This window comes from Rhamphochromis sp. 'chilingali' (genome assembly GCF_963969265.1).
Source record: "Rhamphochromis sp. 'chilingali' genome assembly, chromosome: 13".
Taxonomy (NCBI): Eukaryota; Metazoa; Chordata; class Actinopteri; order Cichliformes; family Cichlidae; genus Rhamphochromis; species Rhamphochromis sp. 'chilingali'.
Genome location: NC_137940.1, coordinates 13313519 through 13333397, shown reverse-complemented (window position 1 = coordinate 13333397; position 19879 = coordinate 13313519). Strand labels below are relative to the sequence as shown.

The 19879-nt window shown below is 43.3% G+C and overlaps 1 protein-coding gene across 1 annotated transcript in view; it reads right to left on the bottom strand.

The window, feature by feature from the left end:
* The window catches only part of glra1 (glycine receptor, alpha 1), a 125308-nt gene that overhangs the window by 27098 nt on the left and 78331 nt on the right, over window positions 1-19879 (bottom strand). Inside the window, exons 5-7 of the mRNA XM_080901733.1 lie at window positions 19599-19681; window positions 18095-18232; window positions 3849-4063 (exon numbers count right to left, since the gene is read on the bottom strand). Of these exons, the coding sequence (XP_080757859.1) occupies window positions 3849-4063; window positions 18095-18232; window positions 19599-19681 (436 nt within the window). The remainder of the gene's footprint in view (window positions 1-3848; window positions 4064-18094; window positions 18233-19598; window positions 19682-19879) is intronic.

The window sequence follows — 19879 nt, the reverse complement described above, 5'->3', positions numbered from 1 at the left end:
TTTTGGACTGTATGGTTATGTTCATAAACTTGGGCAGATCCAGAAGTAAAAGAAGCTTTTGAATGACCCCTTCTCTAAAATAGTGCCTTCTCTGGTGCTGATTCTGGGAAGGCAGAGCATTAAGCGAGGTAAATGAAGCAGATGGAGAGAGAGTCTGCACCACACTGTTGGACAACACTTTATTTCCTGATGCTGTTTTTGTTTTACTGCCAACATGAAGCGTTATGAGTGACCACAGTTTTCCTTATGCTGCTGGTACAGATTTCTTAAATTAGCTCTCGCAGACTCTGCTTAGCTATGAAATCTGGCAGGACTGAAGCACACTAAACTCACGCTCTACATCCTGAGAGTGACTCGTGTGTTTTTACTGTGTCCACAGGCGACTGTTAGCTCGGTGCTGCAGTATGATCTGTGTGAGGCTGAAAGCTCCTGACAGACAAACTGAGCAGTAGTGACCTGCTGAGCAGCTTAAGCGGCGTTACTGTACTCATGCTTCACAGGGCAAGGATCAAAAAAGAAGAAGAAGAAGAAGTAGTGGCGGGCCGTGAGCTGAAAGTGCTGACAGACTGAGCAAGTGTCTGGAATACTGAGGGGGGATTTTCCCTTATTTTCTGCCATAATCATATTGCATTGAATGTTTCCACAGGTTGAAATAACGAGGTAAAAATGTGTGTAAGAATAATCCACAGGAGCCTAAAACTCAGGCATCAGACATGGTTGTTTTGGCCCAGATAGCACCCTCCATTGCTGTGACATCAGCGTGAGAGAGGAACGTGGTCAGCACAGCACAGTGACGTACTGCTGACGTAGCCCGTGTGGGTGGAGGCAACGCCTAGCTTCTACCCGTCTTTGTGTGACCCACTCACAGAGGGATTCAAGGCATGGGGTAGCTTGGAAATCGTTTGGGGCACGTGAGTAGAGTAGCTGGATAGTCTAGTGTGAACACTTGGGAACAACAGATTGGAGTTTCAATCCTTTCACGCATCTACAAAATGTCCCCAGGCTAACCTCATCCTGATAAAAGCGACAGATAACTGAAGCATACCGGTTCATATGTGGCCCGATCAGCAAGCTCCATATCAAGTCTTCAGGATGAGAGGACAAACTGAGAAGTGGGCTAGTGGAATACAACGTGCATGGAACGGGAAAATGTGGGAATGATGGATGGAAAGATCATCTTTCAGTACTGAACAGATGATGTTTTTTTCTGTGCTAATCTGTAATGTAAGATAATCTGACCATCCTTCTTTTTTAATTTCACCAAAGTTGACATTAAACTTGGATTAATAACAGATCTCCCCGCAGTCATCCTTCACCTGTTCAGATTTCCAGCACAGTTCTGCTGACTCAGCAGCACTCTGAGAACTCTGAGAGGGGCTTCCTCAGCATCGAGTCACGACTGGACTGAAGGTTTCTGACGGGGCATCAGCTGTTCATGCATGCAGCATCACGCAACTGAGCTCCCTGTCAGAAGGTCAATGCATCGATCCTTTCTTCACTGAGAGACAGAAAAGAAATATCATCATAAATACTAAAGAAGGATGTAGTTTCCACACAGCCAGTTATCATCCCTGATGTGTCAGAGAAGGGGCTCAAAGTTTTCATAACCTGGTACTGAGGTCTTGGTCCTGGCTCCCCACAGAGGGATGCTTGTTCAGAAATTTAAACGCACGTGTCACAACACGCTGGGTTATTATGTATTCAAGCTGTTCCTAAACCTGATCAGACATTTTTCAGGGGCTTAAAACTAACTGAGCAGAGAAGGCAAAGGAAATAAAAGTGAAGACGTGGAGACAGAGGCGTGCAGTCGGTTTTGCTGAGAAGCTTACGCCAACCCCACCTCTCCTGGTTCCTTGTCTTTCGGTTGGGGCCGTAACGCTCATAGCCGCTGTTTGTATCCTGGCAGCAGCAGAACCGAAGGAAACGCCTGCATATTTCTGCGACGTCTGTACTTTCTCACAAAAAGGATCTGCAGCCCTGAGATGAGAGCGCCCTGATCTGAATCAGTGAAGTCAGCCCCTCTCTGAAAGTCCACTGCTACAGGTGAACTGCAGCCGCCCCAGGTCTGTGGCTGGGGCTTAGAGGGTACAACAACATGTGTCCCAATAATGGTACGATAAGTAGACGTGGAGAGAGTCATACTGTGTGTGTACTGTGCTGTATATGGACAGCATGATCAGCTGAGCAGAGATCTCGCCTCGTGTCCACTTCCATCTGCTCTGATCTGACAAGCTGCAGCAGAAACATCTGAAGAGAGCCATATGTGTGTGTGTGTGTGTGTGTGTGTCTGCTATCAATCGCACACAGAACACTGTGAGAACACTCACAGAACACTGTGTGTCTGTGTGTGTGTGTGAGAGAGGGAGCAGCATGCCCACCTAAGCTCAGCTGTGCTGTGTGATCATTATTGTGACAGCTGAACTGCAGAGGAATCATGGTTCACTTGTTCAATTTTTAGAGCGCATGAAGCACCTAATGTCAACAGAGTGTGTATATGTGTGTGTGTGTTTGTGTTGGGGATTACAGCTTTCCTGGACGTAATTATACAATCCTACTAGCTCACGCAGACCCTGACCATTTTTTCACTTTAATCTGAAAATCCCTGACAGTAAAAGATTCCTCTCGCTTTCTAAAACATATTGTCTCCATTTTTGTCTCCTTGAACCTTCTTTGTTAAAGGTCTTTTTTTAAATTCTTCCTTCTTTCATCCCTCCATCTGTCTGCCTCTCGACTTCCCTCCACTCTGTCTCTAATTTGTCAGGGAAAAGGAAATTTTTCTTTCCCTCCCATTGATTTATCTTTTCCCTTCATTCCAACTTTTCTTCAATTAATTCCTCTCTGTCTACATCGTCTTTGTCACTGCCTCTGTCATTTATGTCCCTTAATTATCAGAAAAAGCTGTAGGCCTTCCTTCCAACAGGGATGAAAAGACATCTGTCATTAAACGGCACGTCATGCATACAAATTCTTCCTGCCGTTGCTTCATATTTTACTTTGTTTTGGTGTTTTTGGGGGTGTGACGGATGAAAAACAATATCTGTAAAGGTAAAAGTCAACAGATGTGAAAATAAGCTTACGGATAAACTATCAGCTCAAACCTGAAAGTTCATCACAGGAATAAGATGATTTTGTTTCTGTCTTTATACAGAGTTAAGTACTGAAGAAGAAGCAGTAGAATATTAGCTTATTATAAACACTGGACCGGAACATAAAAGGCATAAAATAGCTAATTCTGTGATTATCCTGCGGCTTTCTTGTATGTCATCATTACAAGCTATCATATGAATAAAATTCTTGATATAGGAGTTTTATGGGTTTTTTTTAAATGTTTTTATTTATTATTATTTTTATGTATTTTTGCAGTTTTTAGGAAAAAAAATAATTAATGACACAGAGGTCTCAAAAAATCACACAACCCTGTGAAATGTTACAGGGTTAAGGAATACAAACCTTTAAAGTGGCTCCGTTCTGCTGTTTCTTATTTCCTGTCTGCTGTTCCAGTTTCCAATAATGAGCCAAAACCTCAAGCGTTACAGTTTCTTTCTACTCGTACCTCTGTATGACGTCTATATGATATTATTGTATTCTCAGGCACCTGGCTATGAGTGTAAAAGCTGCACCCTCCTGCTGTTAATACCTTCCATATGGAAGGGGAAGACAATCAGATGGAAGGTCATTGTAAGGGGGAGGAGCTAAAACAGCTTGTTTCAGACAAGCACTGAGAAAGGATTATTTTAAACTGTGAATCATGCAAAGCTGCTCTCTAAGAGTCCAGGAATAAATGAATTAGAAATAAGGTATGTTCATGAAGTCCAAGCAGACTACAATAACGAGTGATTTGTCCTCACCTTGGGCAGAGACGCTCTTGAACCGGAGCTCTGCGTGGTCATGGTCAGCACGGTGGTGATGCCCAGGCCCACCCGGGCGGGCGCGGCGTCCATGTTGATCCAGAAGGAAACCCAGGACAATATGACTATGAGCAGAGAGGGGATGTACATCTGGATCAGGTAGTAACCCATCTGACGCTCCAGGTGGAAACGAGCCTCGATACAGGTGAATTTACCTGGGAGGTGGGGGACAAAGAAGTGTCTTTGATGAGGTCGGAGTTTGTGGGCGAAGAGATATGAGACAACAGAGAGAGCAGAAGATATGAGAAAGGACAGCAGTTTCTTTGGGCTCGTCCTGTCGAATGAGAAGAAAGAGAAGGGTGAGGGTGACAAATGTCCTGTTACTGCTGCTTTGAGTGAGCACACCAGCTTATTTACTATTAACACATTCTTGTCTCAGCTGATCACATACTAACACATCAAAACCCACTGGTGTTGTATTTTATAGAACTGTGTGGACCCTTTAGCTTGTGCTGTTGATGTGCAGGGCGCATGCAGGAAAGATGCCAGGGTGGTCAGGGAAGTCTAATCTTAAAAGTAGAAATACTGTCTGTCTCCCGAATCCAAACTGGAAGCTGGTTCCACACAAGAGGGGCCTGAAAACTGAAGGCTCTGCCTCCCATTCTACTTTTAAATACTCTAGGAACAACAAGTAAGCCTGCAGTGTGAGAGCAAAGTGATGGTAAATGGACTGGTTCTCATATAGCACTTTTCTACTCTTCTGAGCACTCAAAGCGCTTCACACAACTTGCATTATGCATTCACCCATTCACACAAGCACATTGTTCTAAGTGCTTTCTAAGTAACATTCACACACATTCATACTCTGATGGATGCATCAGAGAGCAATTTGGGGTTAATGCAGACTAGGGGAAGCCAGGAATCGAACCTCGAATCTTTCGATCAATAGATGACCTGCTCTACCGCCTGAGCTACAGCCACCCCTTGGTCAAATGGAGTGATATGGTACTATAAGGTCATTAAGATAACATGGGGCCTGATTATTAAGTACACCCTCTCGCAACACTAATCATCTTCGTTATCGTCGTGAAGAGTCCTGCAACCTTGTCTCGTGTATTCTACTTCAGTGTGTTTCAGAGGGACGAGGTGGGTTGCAAAGTGGCTTGCAGATGGGCAGTGCATGGTGCAGTTTAAACATCGGAGTCATCAGGGATTATGGAATTAAGGGATTAACTTTAAGTTCTGTGTCAATAACAGAGAGAAAACCCGAAGAATCACCAAATTAACCACAAGCCCTGAGTTCAGTTTCAGAGCAAGAGATGGTGGTCACAGATCATGGCATGTAAAAGTAACAGTGCCCATTTTTGCTGTTCTTATCTTTAGCGTTTTTTAAAGCAACTGGTTTGGTTTTTAATGAGATGGCTTACGACACGCATAAGATTTTCTCTCCACAGCTTTATATTCATGGAGCCAGTCATTTTGTGTCGGTAGGTGTTCCATTATCACACGGAAATCTCATTTGGAGAATGATTGAACTTGCAACACATAAAGCACACAGCGCTGATTCCAGGAAAAAGAAACGACGCTGGTCAATGTTTAAACAAAAGCAAAATGTTCTTTCATCAGTTTCCCAGAGGCAGTGCGGTTCCATTATCACCGAAGAGTGTTACTGAATTCTCGATTATCTTCATTTGAAAGGGCACATTAAACATTGGCAAAGGCACATCTCCTTGAAGAACAGGTGGAAATGATGAGACGGAGGGTAAATTAAAAGAACAACAAGCACAGATTGGAGGAAGCAAGGAAACAAGAGCGAGGGGGAGAGTAAGAGAAGGAAGGAAGGAGCTCTCAGACTGAAAAAAGGATGAGCCACAGAGACGATGCTGACGTCTTTGAGACAAAATGTCATCTTCCTTCAGCGCTCATGCTAAGCCAAAGCAGAAAATCAGAGAGACGTACGGGGGCTCGCCAAATATCAAAGGAAGCCAAACATGTGGCACATCTGAAAACAAACCCAGGAGGAGGTTTGGGATTCAGCCTGCCACTCACAGAGTGTGAAGAGGAGCGAATCATTTCCATCTTCACAGCACAGCAGCGTTTTTCATCACTCTAAGAGGACAAAGTGCACAGTTTATTTTAGTCCAAGAAAGAGAAGATGAGGCATTGTGTTTAACACACGAATCCATCAGCAGCTAAACACAACCAGGAATAATCAGGTTTATCAAAACCAGCAGCTCAATAAAAATATTCAAAATATCCTGTTTACAGTCCAAGTTAAACAGGTGAGTTCTGTCCCTCTGCAGGTGTCGTGACGAAAGAAATTATCTATAAAGACAAAAACAGCATCAGGCTGTAAACATGCTTATTTCTGCTGCAAAGGTTCAACATGGGAGTCTATAGAGACTGACTCACTGCTGGAGCCTCTAGTGGACAGTAGAGGAATTGCAGCTGCTGGCTTCATTTCCAGCCCTGGAGGTCACCTCTGGAGTTTAAAGTGTAAAGAAAAGATGCTCTGAAAGTATCTGGTGACCTGAGCCAAGCTTCATATCAGCTGCACTGAAGACACATCTGTTATAACGGCTGCATCAGCGTTGTGCTCATCTTTACATGAGCTTTATGTCCTGCAGCGTCCTGCTACTTTTGGCTGTTCAGTTTTATTTTAGAAAAGGCTAAAGTGGTCAGCTGAAACCCGACAACTGTATGACAGAGGAGGGAAAGCACTAATTATTTAACTACGGGGAGTAACGGTGTGTACTCTCAGACGGTTCCACTCCAAACGAAGATGGCTCCATTGAGACGTTTGCATTTTCTTCTCTGTACATCTGTCTAAATGCTGACTGAAGCAGGCCAGTTTGCTGGATTGTTGGTTTTGGAAAAGTACATCTGTGAATAACTCCCACAATCATGACCAACTCTGTTATTCCCCAACAGGCACAAGCACTCTGCCTTTTTTCACTCATTCAGGAAGCTCGGAGTTGGACACATCTTCATAAATCAGTGATCAAACAGTCACGTCCATCTTATCCGTCTGAGTGTTTCTCCGGCACGCTTGTTGTGTCTGTGTAGAAAAATGAATTTATTTGTCTTTGTCGAAACGTAGGACCGTGAACTGGATGTTTTTGTCCTACATCTCCTCACAAAGCAGCACTTTAACTTGACTTTGTTGTCTTCTTAAGTCAGCGCACTACATGCAGTGTGCTGTTAAAAGCCCGCTGATGCGTTTCCCTTGTTGTACCTGCCAGAAGCACTGCTCATCCTTTTGAGGGGAAGCTCTGGATGTTTATGCTCACAGCATGCTGCCGTGAAAAGGGAGTGCAGAGATTAGGAAGAACGGAGTCAGGACCTACTTCTCCTAATCCCTTTGCTCATGCTGTACTACACTGCACAGCAGTACAAATACACACTGTGCTTTAGTTTTAGGCACTTTAGATTTTTAGATACTTATCCGAATTCATTCAGCAGCATCACTGTGGTCTCGAACATAGAGCCCGACAGAAAGAAGCTTCTGCAGACACAAGAAAAGGTGTAAATCCTACAGCAGATGGCGAGAACCCCCACAGAGGCCTGATCTCAAAAATCACAGAGTCAGTCTGGTTTTACATGAGACAGTCATTCATCTTTTTCTGTTTACAGGATGCAGTCTGGAGTTTATTTGGAATAAATAAAAAAGTATTCATGACATTATTTCTGACATCATCCATACTTTGTACAAACCTGGAAGCAAACACCCTTAAAAGTTGAGAAATTTTGGTCTCGGTTCCTGTTTGTGTTTTTTATCCTGGTTATATTTTCACTCAGTTATCTGACGCGTATTGCTTTGTTCCAGAAAAAGATGCGGTCCACTCTCACTGTAGATCCTAGATGAACACTGCATTCGTTTCTACTGTTCGTGAGAGCAAACTACATTTTCTGGGTTTGACATTGACGGAGTCTCGGGAAGAAGAAGGTGTGTCCAGATGAAACATCATCAGAACTGATTTGACAGATGTGACATGACAAACCTCTTATTGTAAGTTCATCATAACAATTCTTAAATGAAATGTTTGAAATCAACAGCAAAACTGTGCAGCTGCTGTTTTTGTGGTTTCCTGCAGTAAAAACTGACTCCAACAAACAGGATCATTGAGACCAGTTATCTGTCCAATCCTGTCAAAACTGGCTCACAGTGAGTCTGCTGCACTTGTATCTCATTCTTTTGGTCACAGCAGCATAGCTGCACAGCTTTACTTCCACACTCGGCTCTCTCTTCACCACAGCAGACCAGTACAGCCAGTCCACATCACCACATCACCACATCACTGCACGAGATTTGGGAATATTTTATCATCTGAAAAGTGTCTTTGCTTGTAAACACATACAGAGACATCATCTAATATCAGTTTGAATGCCTCTGTGATACCTTACCGACACCTGAAGTTAGCTAATTAAACATTTTTGTTAGCACAACTTGTAAATCAAATGTAAAGGTTTATTTTCTGTGGTGATGTGGACTGGTTGTACTGGTGTGCTGTGGTGAAGCTGAGTGTGAAACTAAAGCCTTAATGGTTAATCTGCTGTCCTCACATGCTACCATGAGCTCTGGGTAGATACACCCTCCGTAGGGTATCTGCTGCTTCTCCACACTGACCAGGATGCCTTGTCTCTGCCATGAGGTGTTTCAGGATGTCCTAGTGCTGTGCTCCTCTGCTAAGTCTACTGCCCCTTTGACCCGGACCCAGATCAGCAGGAGAAGATGGATGGATAAGTAATGGTATGCTAAGCATTATGCTTATGCTAGTTAGCCACGCCAGGGTCCTAACAGTGATAGCTGTAATGCTTTGGTTTTCATCTCTGGATGACAGTAAATGGTAAACAGGCTGGTTGTTATATATGGTCTGTTAAAGGTTAAACATTATTTTCAAATCTGAAATTCTAGCATTTAAAATGCAGACTGCAGTGGGTTTATTTGCATTGCAGCACTGTAGCAACAGTAACCGTGTCCCTCTGCCTCTCTGTAATGTAATGAGCACACTGGGTCTCATAATAAACCACAGAGAGCGAGATGGCCGAAGATCCATTTAATCAAAGACGATCAATGCACGGTGGCCTCATCAGTTAGAGTTAACCCTAAAAGACTGGAGAGAGGAGGAGTGAAAGGAGGGAGTGACCGAGGAGAAGAAGGATGTCAAGTGGAAAGTCGGAGAAACTTGAGGATAGAGCGAGAGGAGAGAGGGATGAGGAGGAGTGGAAGATACAAGAGGGAAGGAGAGAATGACGACAGCAGGAGGAGGAGGGGGGTGAACTTGATTTATAGCTGTGATACACTTCAGAGCTTTTAAGTGCTGTCCATATTTTCTATCTGATAAGAAGATTGAAATTATTCAGCCAGGCCCATATCTCACTGTGTGGAAGATGTGTGTGTCTCTGCTGTACTTAACACTGTACATGAACTCACACCATTCATGTGTGTGTGTTTAAATCTGTAAATTCACTCATCCCCTGCAACAGAGGTGGCATGTATGTAGGTTTACATGTTTCTGTATTACGTCACACTCCGTCTTCTCGGCCTGACTGAGAATCAGAGACACACCAACAAAGAAGAACCAGCACGCCCGCTCTTTAAATATTTCAAAACTCGTATTGATCACAAAACCAACCTGTAACCTGTTTTAAACACCTGCTCAGAACTCATTCTGATTGGCTCGCATTTCCTTAACTGCGCTCTACCTGCTTCGCTGTCTCCTGTCTGCCTCTATAAACTGCAAATGTGGAAATATCAAAAGTGAAAATGCATTGTTCCTGAACAGTGAAGGCAATTTAACGGTGAAGACAGCTATGCTAAAGGAGAAGATTCTGTCAGGTCCTCGTTCAGAGTTTTAGTTTTAGGAATGTTTGCTATGATAAACAGCCAGATTCATTCAGCCACAGCTGAAGCTGCGAGGGAAGACGCGCAGAGCGACGTGGCAGCGACGCACCTGTAAAGAGTCAAACTAACCACTCTCAACTTTGTGGCAAGTTATTAATATTATTATTATCATTACTGTTATCATTAAATCCTGTATTGAAACAGGTCATCTCACTGAGATGGAGATCTCTTTTTCAAGACAGACATGCACAAAAACCAGAGGTGGGGAGAGTAGCCAAAAATTGTACTGTAAGTAAATGTAACTGAGTAAATGTAATTATATACTACCCACCTCTCTCTAAAAGCCACACAAACACCGAGACTTCCTGTTTATAGAGGAAAGAGTGACGAGTAAAAGCAGACAGCTCAGTTGCTAAAACGTGTTACAGTAGTATAAAACAAGCAACGTAAAACGTGACTCTTCTTCAGTATCGACCCGAGCACTGCTAATAATCAACATCCAGTTACAGTTCAAGTCTTAAGCTCCATGGACAGAGCCCAGACCTCCAGCACACCTTTTACTTCACCCAGTTGTAAATGTGAAGGTTTACCGATTTTCACATTTGATGTGACCTTGATGTGTCTTACAGTCCGTCTTGCAAACAATCTTTAAACTATAAGCCAGGAACACATCTTCAAACATTGATTTGAACTGTACAGATTTTGAGGCGCATAACCAGGACGTTGTTCCACACACTGGAACCTGCTCAGCTTGTGTTTTAATGACAGCCGCTGCCGGTGGGGACAAAGGTCTCACAGGTAGGAAGGGTTAAAGTAACGAGCTCGAGTCTTTCAGCTCGTCAGCCTGCTGCTTTGTTGGGCTGACTCGCTCTTGTTCTTGTTCCTTCGCTCGTTGGTTCAGGCACTATAAATACCTGGTTAGGCTTCGGTTAGTTTGGTTTAAAACACGCCCTTTAACAACAGTAACCCTGTTCTTCTACTGATGCTGTAAAGCAGGAAGGACACGGGCTGGGTCAATGAGCCAGGCCAGCACTAATTGACACCCCCGGGATGAGATGAAGCTGTGTGTCCACACATCTCAGGTTGTACTGAAAAAATAATATGAGGTGCTTGCTTGTGTGTTGCATTACTTAATTTATACAAAAACAACATTTAATGAAAAACAAGGAGCATGAACCTGGAGAGCTAATGAAACTGAGACGATTGTACAGATGTGTAAGGTTAAAACATCAGTTTTAGACACCGGATGTACCGAGTAGGGTTGCCAACCGTCCCTTAAAAAACGGAATCGTCCCGTATTTAGAAACACAAGTACACGTCCCGTATTGAGCTAATAAGGGACGCACTTTGTCCCGTAATACAGTGAGAATCAAAAGTAGTCTATAAATGTTAATGGAATTAACGCTTTGTTTGAAAACATAATTCCCATCCCCTCTCCTGCTTTGTGACCAATGAGCTGACAGCACACTTATGACAATTCGAGTATGACAATTCAGATTACCGCTCATCTCATTGGTCGAGGAAAGGTCGCTTACGGAGAAAATACCGGAAGACAACAGATGACCACAACAAGAAGCATGGCCAACAGGGAAACAAACGCCGACACTGCGGTGCAAGTCTCGGATGACAGTACACCTAAAGCTGGGCAGACACTGTGCCATTTTTTTCAGTATTCAGTTCCTGCTCAAACTGCACGATTGACTCGCAGGGGTTAGAAGTTGGTAGGTCACGATGCAGGTCTCACACTATACCGCCCGATGCTCTGATGCGACCTGAGTGCTCACACTGTGCCTCCATAAAATGAAGGTTATAACAGAAAATCTGTCGCTCGCTCTCTCTGTCTTTCACTCACACAGACACACCACCACCATCAACTTTGCTAAATTGCTAATGAAAAACATGATCAGGCAGCTGTGATTGAGCAGCAATGTAAATCCAACTATTTTCACGGTTGTTGTGGTCGTGATCATTTTGTGAGGCCACATCGAAAAGGCTCGGATGAGCTTTCCAAAGTTCTACAAGTTGTGCCTCCATTGCTTGTGTCCAGATCACACGCAGCACTGCCGTGCTGCAACGTCTTTTTCACCGATGTTTACGTGTTTGCGCGTGAGCAGTGTGAGCGGCTGCGGTGACACCCTCACGAGCGATTGATGATCGGGAGCTGCTCGAGGTGTTAATCGCTTCTCGTTACCCCACGTATACTACACGATGCACGATGAAGGCCAAAATCGGGCCGATCACCAAATCGGTCGCACGACTCAAAAATCGTCTCAAAATGGGCCAAAAATCGCACAGTGTGAGCCCAGCATTAGAGCAGCAATGTTTGTTCGCTCAGAGAAAGAAAAAAAAGGCTGCAAAAGTACAGGGAGGAATGGGAAAAGGAAAACACCTGGCTGGAAAAGTGCACCATAACACCTATAAAGCGCACTGCACTGTGTGCTGGCGCACTTTTTCCATAGGCATGCTTCTAATGGTGGGCACATAAAGAACATGAGGGGCGTGAAAGCTCGGGGAACCCTTAACCAATTTTTTGTCCACCAGGCCACGGCAGAAGCAGATATGGTATGTAAACACTGGTTTGTTTTTTTAAACCCTCTGGTTAAGGTTAATATGGGCGTGTGCGGTGAATATCAGCGCTATGTGGCCAGAAGTGTGATAATATAATTTATTTTGTGTAATAAACAACTGCAAGGATAGATGATTACAACAAATAGATCACTAATACATAAAAGTAATACATAGATGAATAATGATGATGAGTTATGATGTGTAATCATGGGAACAAGCAGGTTTACAAACAGGAGCAGCTGATTAGCATTAGAAAAGCTGAAATAATACCTCAACTGAAGCCAATTGTACTATATGCACTATATGTGCACTGTTACAAGAATATTTTTCGTTCTATTGCTTTCTATTAATTTATATAATTTTAAGTTAAGCAGGACAGAGTTCTTTTAAAGAAAGATTTACTTATATTCTCAAAAGGTAAGCATGACAGGCTTCTGTGTAAGAAAGAGACCTGTTTTACTGTGTTAATGTTGTCATTGTGAGCTAAAAATAAATGGCTAAATGATCATTTGTTTCCCATATGGTCATATCACAAAGAATATGCATCTGCTTAAATCAAATTCAAGTCAAATGGTTAAAAAATAATTTCACACACAAAAAAAAAGAGCTACCACACTGGGAAGGATGAAGACAACTGGGTTGCCCGGCCATGGCCACGAGGTGTCCCTTATTTATTTTTCAGGGAGTTGGCAACCCTAGTACCGAGCCACTTTCAGCAGGAGACGAAGTGGAATATGGACAGCCTGACGGCGGGGATTCTTCATGTCGATGTCAATTAAGAACCAGGTGAAGGCTGAGAGAAGCCACTCTGCAGGCGTTAGGCTATTAACAGCTACCTCACGAAAGAGTACCACGAACGTATCGTTAGCCAGAAACAAAGTGCCCTGCAATGCAGCAGAAAGTGTAATTAGTATTTCAAACAGGGCTTTTTATGTGTGTGCTGGAGTGGACGGAGGGAGGGGGGAGCTCCCTCGCTCCTGGAGTCACAATAGACTGCAGCTAATAAATCTGAGGAACAATGACACCTTAATTCCCTCTTAATGCTTGATTGGGAAGACGCGACGCAAACACACGCCAACACACGCTCGTGGCAGCACGCACGCGAGCGCAGGCAGAGATTGTTACAGAGGAGATAGAGAGGAGGGAGGGCGGGGCAGAATGTTGTCCTTGAGCAATTCACGTGAAAATGCAGACGCGAGCTGCACAGGTGCAGAGAGGCTCCACACAGAGCTTTTTAGCTAATTGTTTTGGTAGTGCCACGTTCAGCCTTACTACTCGCCAACCACTGGGGGTGTGGCTAAAACGCTGGCTCACCTAAAGCATCTTCATGGAGGCAGGAAATCTGTTCAGAATTTTTAAGGAAGCCCGAATAATTGTTGAAGTCTGCTGTTGGTCTCTGCTGTACTAACATGAAATGCCCCTCTGAGCCTCTCTCCAGTAAAATGGACTCAGATGAATCTGAGTATGAGAAGTGCTGTTTCTCTGTGCTCTGGGTTTAATCTTTAGTCCTTAAAGCTTTCTTTGAGTCTTTGAATTAAATATTGATACTGACGATCCATTAACTGTGCGGACGATGTATGACGCTTTTAAATGCACTCAGAATTTCAAACTGTTTGAAATACAGTTTAAAAAAAATTAAACAGTGGAGGAATTAGTTATTAATCACCTCTGACTCTCTCCCACACCGTGTCTTGGTGTGTCTTCCTCCTCTCAACCCCGAGTACGTGTGCTTATTTAAATTTGTGATTAAAGAAAGAAATAAGTTACAGCAGATTAGCGATGCTACCCTCCTTAAAAAGAAACAAGTTTTTGGGTTCTAGGTCTTTGTAGTTTTATATTTGGGGTTATGTTGGGATTAGGGTTCTATGCTGTGGGTTATATTCCCACTATTTCTTTTGTGTTGTGTTGTGTTTACTTCCTGATAAAGATGCTTGACATAAGTGTCTTATGGTGCTTTCAGTTGTCAGCTTCAGTTATTCCATATTTAAAAAATATTTAACAGTGACAATGAGACGGAGATGGGACAAACGAAAGTCTCCCAAAAGCTAAGACAAGGAAATGTAACGGAGTGTTTGTAGCGCTCGGCTTCACTCTGACTTTGTATATTTGAGAAGGGCTGAATTTGAGTTTTGGGGATCTGTACTTGAATTTATTGATTGATTTTGTTTAATTTTATTTTTCAGAATAAAAGTTGGTTCAAGTTCATGTTTTAGGTTAATCTATATTTCTTTCTTTTTTTTTCTTTAAAAAAGGACATCTTTAAAAGATGGACTTATAATAACAATTTTATAGACAAATTATATTATTTATGGTTGCGGGGCGAGTTGGGGGGCGTGAAATGTTTTCTTCTTCCTAAGGGGGACGTAACAGGAAATATTTGAGAAGCACGGAGTTATGGAGGTCCTTGCATTCCTCTGTGTTCTCAGTCTGTTCCTCTAGCCTTGTCTCTGTATCGTGGCTCTCTTCCTGTTTTATTTCGGTGACTGCTGTTCTCTGTGTGTTGTCTTTACCTCACCTGTGCCCTCGCTGTCTGAGATCAGTGTGTTGTCCCTCCTGAGTGTGAGTTTTCCCTGATCCTCCTTGTTCTGGGTTTCCTGCTCTACAAATGCTCATTTTTAAGTTCATCACTGTTTCCTGAATCCTCCACTCTCTGCCTGCCAGCACAGCCAGTTTATAACAGCAAGTTATGTTGATTCTGGTGTAAATTTTTTCTGCTCTCTTTCATCAATAGTTCACTTTAAAAAAGACTCTAACTTCAGTTTACTGAAATATGATTCTATCAGTATTTGATGTCCACACTGCAGCTGAACCACTTTTTTTTATCTACAGTGATTCGGGAAAGATCCTGGAAACAGCTGATATGTATTCATGTACCAAAGCTGTGGATTATCATCACTTCATTGTCTTTGTGTGTGTGTGTATGAGGAAGAGTGCGTGTGTGTGTGTGGGTGTGTGTGTGGGTGTGTGCAGAGTTGTGTCAAGGCTTTTCGTCTGGAGGAGGATCATTCATCTCCTGAGTGTCGACAGCAGATGTCAACCTCTGTGTGAGTGATGCCTCTGAATGGAAACTAATCAGCCTGCTACACACACACACACACACCCACACAGAAATGGACCTGTCACGTTTGTGTTTTTGTTGAATTATGTGTCCCTCAGATTGTGACTCACGGTCTTTGTGTTGCTTCGGTGAGAACAGCAGTAAAGGGCAGCTGGATTCTGATATACTGTCTGACATAGAAGTAAAAGTACGTAAATGATTATTCAGTTATTATACGGAGGAATTTGTTTGTCATTCTGATCGTTCTTCTTTATCATTTAGACCCAAAATACAAATGCTGAATTGTGATTCCTCCACCCTCAGCTCCACGATGCCCCATCAATGTGCCCCCTCACACCTCACATACTCTTCAACCTCTAATGTTTCTGTTTAATCTAAGTTATCATTATTATTATTATAGCTATGTATGCTTTTCTATTTTAGGCTGCTGGCTCATGCAGATAATACAGATTTATATTTTTATATTTGGTGTTTTTTCTGGAGTGTAAGGATCGTGGGCTCGCTGTGTGGACCGGACAGATGGTTTTCAGCCACGCTTGGAGGACCTGGAGGGAGAAACGGAGCATGGCAGCCGCCCCCGTCCTCCATCGTCTCCAGCAGCTCCTCTGTGGTTTCTCTTCTTCGGGATTTCGTTGTATTTGATTTTTTGGCTTCGTGATTTCGTGTTTCTCTCGCTGCCTGCTCAGTGCTGTCACTGTCTGTGTCTGTTTATTTTGTTTGATGCTCGATGACTGAAAAGCACTTTGGGTCACCTCCTCATGTTTTCATGTGCGCTGTAAAAACGTTACCTGACGTCTTGTCCACGTGCACGATCGGCGTTGTGTCGATTCAACGTTCTCTTCCTGTTTATCTTTTCCTATTTAGTATTTCCCTCTTTATATTTTTGCACATGATGCTTTTTAATTTCACAGTTTTCTGGTTATGAAACCAGACAAAATATTTAAATCCAACCCCCCCGTCATTTCAAACTAGCTCTGCTGCCTACAGTGTTTTCCCTTCACTGAGGGCTTCATGACACCAGGAAAACAAACTTTCAGTCCACTTATTTCCATATTTCACAGAATATAATAAAAGTGAAGACCTGTCTCTGACTCATGCAAGATTTCTGCACATTTCTCCTGTTTACATGATTTTAGAATATCTCTCTCAGTAAATTGTGAGATATCACCCCCTCCTTCCTGAACCAGAGACAAACAGAAAGAAGGAGGAGGAACCAGACAAAGAGACCGAGGAAGGCTGACGCGTAGCGAGGAGGAGTGAGAAACCATAAAATTCAACCTGAAGCTTGAGGCAGGTTTGGTCCTCAAAACTGAAAATATCCAAGTCAACTTCATCACATTTCCTATGCACACAGCATTACAGCAGTTTGATGTTAAGGTAGCTCAGAGAAGCACATTTTACCTGCAGCTGGTAACCGAAATCATTAGCGGTGCTCCCGCTGAGCTAAGCTCGGTATTTCACCGAGCAACGGAGAGAGAGTATCAGAATGCAACTGTTTGGCGTAACGTCTCAGGAAAGCTGGGATAGCGATCAGTTAACCTCCTGCTGATTAAATACAATTATTTGCTTTTCCAAAAGCTTTGAGTTGGAACCGAGAAGATCACCTGAATATGTAAAAAAAATCTATCAGTGCATGAACAGAAAATGAATTCTGAGGCAACAGGAGGAGAATAAAAAGATCTCTTTGCTTATAATATCAGCATCACAGCCCAGCTCTGAGATGGTTTTATCCCATTGTTCTCATGGAAACTGAAATGTTTAAGTAATCGTTGATATTGATGAATAGTTCTCTCTGTGTTAGCCCTGCCATCGACCCCGAATTAGATAAGTGGAAGAAAAAAGATTCTGTATTTGTTTGGGTTGTTCTGGCTGTGCAGAGCAAAGGATCATGGGTATGCAGCCTATGAAGATGTCCCATCGCATTAGTGGATCGCTGATTCTGTCCGGGGAACCTGAGTGGCTCAGACGAGTTCAGTTCAATTTTATTTATACAGCACCAAATCACAACAACAGTCGCCTCAAAGCGCTTTGTATTGTAAGGCAGACCCTACAATAATGCATACAGAGAAAAACCCCACAATCATATGACCCCCTATGAGCAAGCACTTTGGCAACAGAGGAAAGGAAAAACTCCCTTTTAACAGGAAGAAAACTCAGAAGAATCCCCCCGCAGCCTACGCCTATGCAGCATAACTAAGGGAGGATTCAGGGTCACCTGATCCAGTCCTAACTATATGCTTTAGCAAAAAGAAAAGTCTTAAAAGTAGAGATAGTGTCTGTCTCCTTAATCCAAACTGGAAGCTGGTTCCACAGAACAGGGGCCTGAAAACTGAAGGCTCTCCCTCCTCTTCTACTTTTAAATACTCTAGGAACAACAAGTAAGCCTGCAGTGTGAGAGTGAAGAGCTCTAATGGGGTACTATAAGGTCATTAAGATAAGATGGCTTCACGCCACTACAGAGATGCTGTATGTATGCGGTCCTTTCTGGCTGCACCGTAGCTCCGCTAACGAACCAACCACAGCACAAACGAGCATATTCCTGGCTACTCCATGTGTTTCTCACTCCACCTGTAACATGAAGAACTGTGCATAAAGCCAAGCCACATCATTTTTATGAACCCAACCAAGGAATGAATATGAGAGAAAACAGCATCTAAAAGTGAAGATGAAGACTAGGGGCAGGTCTCCAGGTTCAGACCTCTTTATACTAACCTTCCTCCTACAACAAGCAGTAAAAAAGTTTGGTGAACATCATTCTGCATCAGTTTCTCTCACCTGTGTTGTAGTGCTTGGTGCAGTAGCGCAGGTCCTTCTCTTCTTTCAGAATGAACTGAGGTAGTGTCAGCCCGTCGGCAACCTGCACGGCCCCCTTCTTGTCCCATTCGAATATTAGGTCGTTCATGGTGTAGCCGACTGGAGGAGGGAGCAATGAGCGGGAGGTTAGACTATTTCATCACTGCAGAGGTCAGTTCTCATCCTCTGAGGAGGAACTGGACCTCTCTGTATCTGGCAGGGGTGCAAAGTCACACCCTGCAGTTTTAGTGGATAAAAGGCCAGTTCAGCACAACAATCACAATCTGTATTGGCAATAAAATCCACTGAAGTAGTGAGGGAGAAAGCCTGAGCTCAGTGTTTGGGAAACTTTAAAGGCTTCTGTGTTTTCAACTAAAGAAGCAAAAGAATGGAAGGAAGAAAGAAAATAGGACGTAAGGAAGAGAAGGCGAAGAAAGGAAAGAGGACAGAGGGAACACAAAAAGGAAGAAAATCAAGCAAAAAAGACCAAAGCAGCACTCTGGGAGGCTGTGGAGTTTAAATGATGGTACTGAAAATCCCACCAGTAGCAGCCTGAACATGGACACAGGCAGGATGGATCCATGCTTTAAACTTGTCAGACCAGGAAACATTTCTCTAGTTTCTGTTGTCCGGGTTTGAGAGTCTGTGTTAGCCATAGACTCAGTTTCCTCTTCTTACTGACAGCAGTGACACTGGTGTGGTCGTCTGCTGCTGGAGCCCATCTGCTTCAAGGTTCAGAGATGGTCTTCTGCAGACTTTGGTTGTAGCGAGTGGTTATTGGAGTTATTGCTGCCTTCCTATCTAAGCAGTCTGTCCATCTTCCTCTGACCTTAGCGAGTCATTTCCTCCCACAGAGCTGCTGCTGGCTTGTTATTTCCTCTGAGCTCAGAGATGGTTGGAGATCAGTGTGTGAAACACTCAGACCAACAACCATGCCACATTCTTTCTTCATCATTCTGATGCTCAGTCTGAACTTCAGCAGCTCGTCTTCACCGCTGAGCTGCTGCCGTGTGATTGGCTGATTATATTAATGAACATTAATGAACAGGTGTGCCTAATAAAGTGTCTGGGGAGTGTAAATATCAGTAATATATACAGGGAATTACTTTATGCCTTAAAACTAACTGGTGGCTTAACTAGTAAATGTGTTATTTATAAACAGCGGTAAAAAGCGACTTTATGATGTTTTGGTGTCCGTTTCACAAACTCAGAGACGACTGCATTGTTCTGTCTTTGATTTACGATCACTGACCCTCTGCAGATGTACTTCACACTCGCTACTGGGATTCCTCTCACGTCTGCTCAACAATAAGACCACAAGAAAAATCTATACCATATCTCTCACTCTGCCAGCTGTTGTTACTGATCGAATGATGTGTGTGTCTGTGCGCGCGTGTGTGTGTGTGTGTGTTGTGTGTGTGTGTGTGTGTGTGTGTGTGTGTGTGTGTGTGTGTGTGTGTGTGTGTGTGTGCGTGTAATTGCTCACAGCTCTCCAGCTGCATGATGCAGGTCTGGACGTCCATTGGAAAGTTCTTCAGATCCATGGGGCAGGCCAGGACCAGCGTTATTCTGCAAACACACACACACACACACACGCACACACGCACACACACACACACTTTTACAGTAAGAGGATTACCTCGGGTTTTATCAGATCGCCACATCGACACCTCAGAAGGTTTGAAATTTCAGACTGAAATAATCATCAGTGGAAAAACTGATTAAATGAATCATTATTAGTTTACAAAAGATAAACAACTTTGTTTA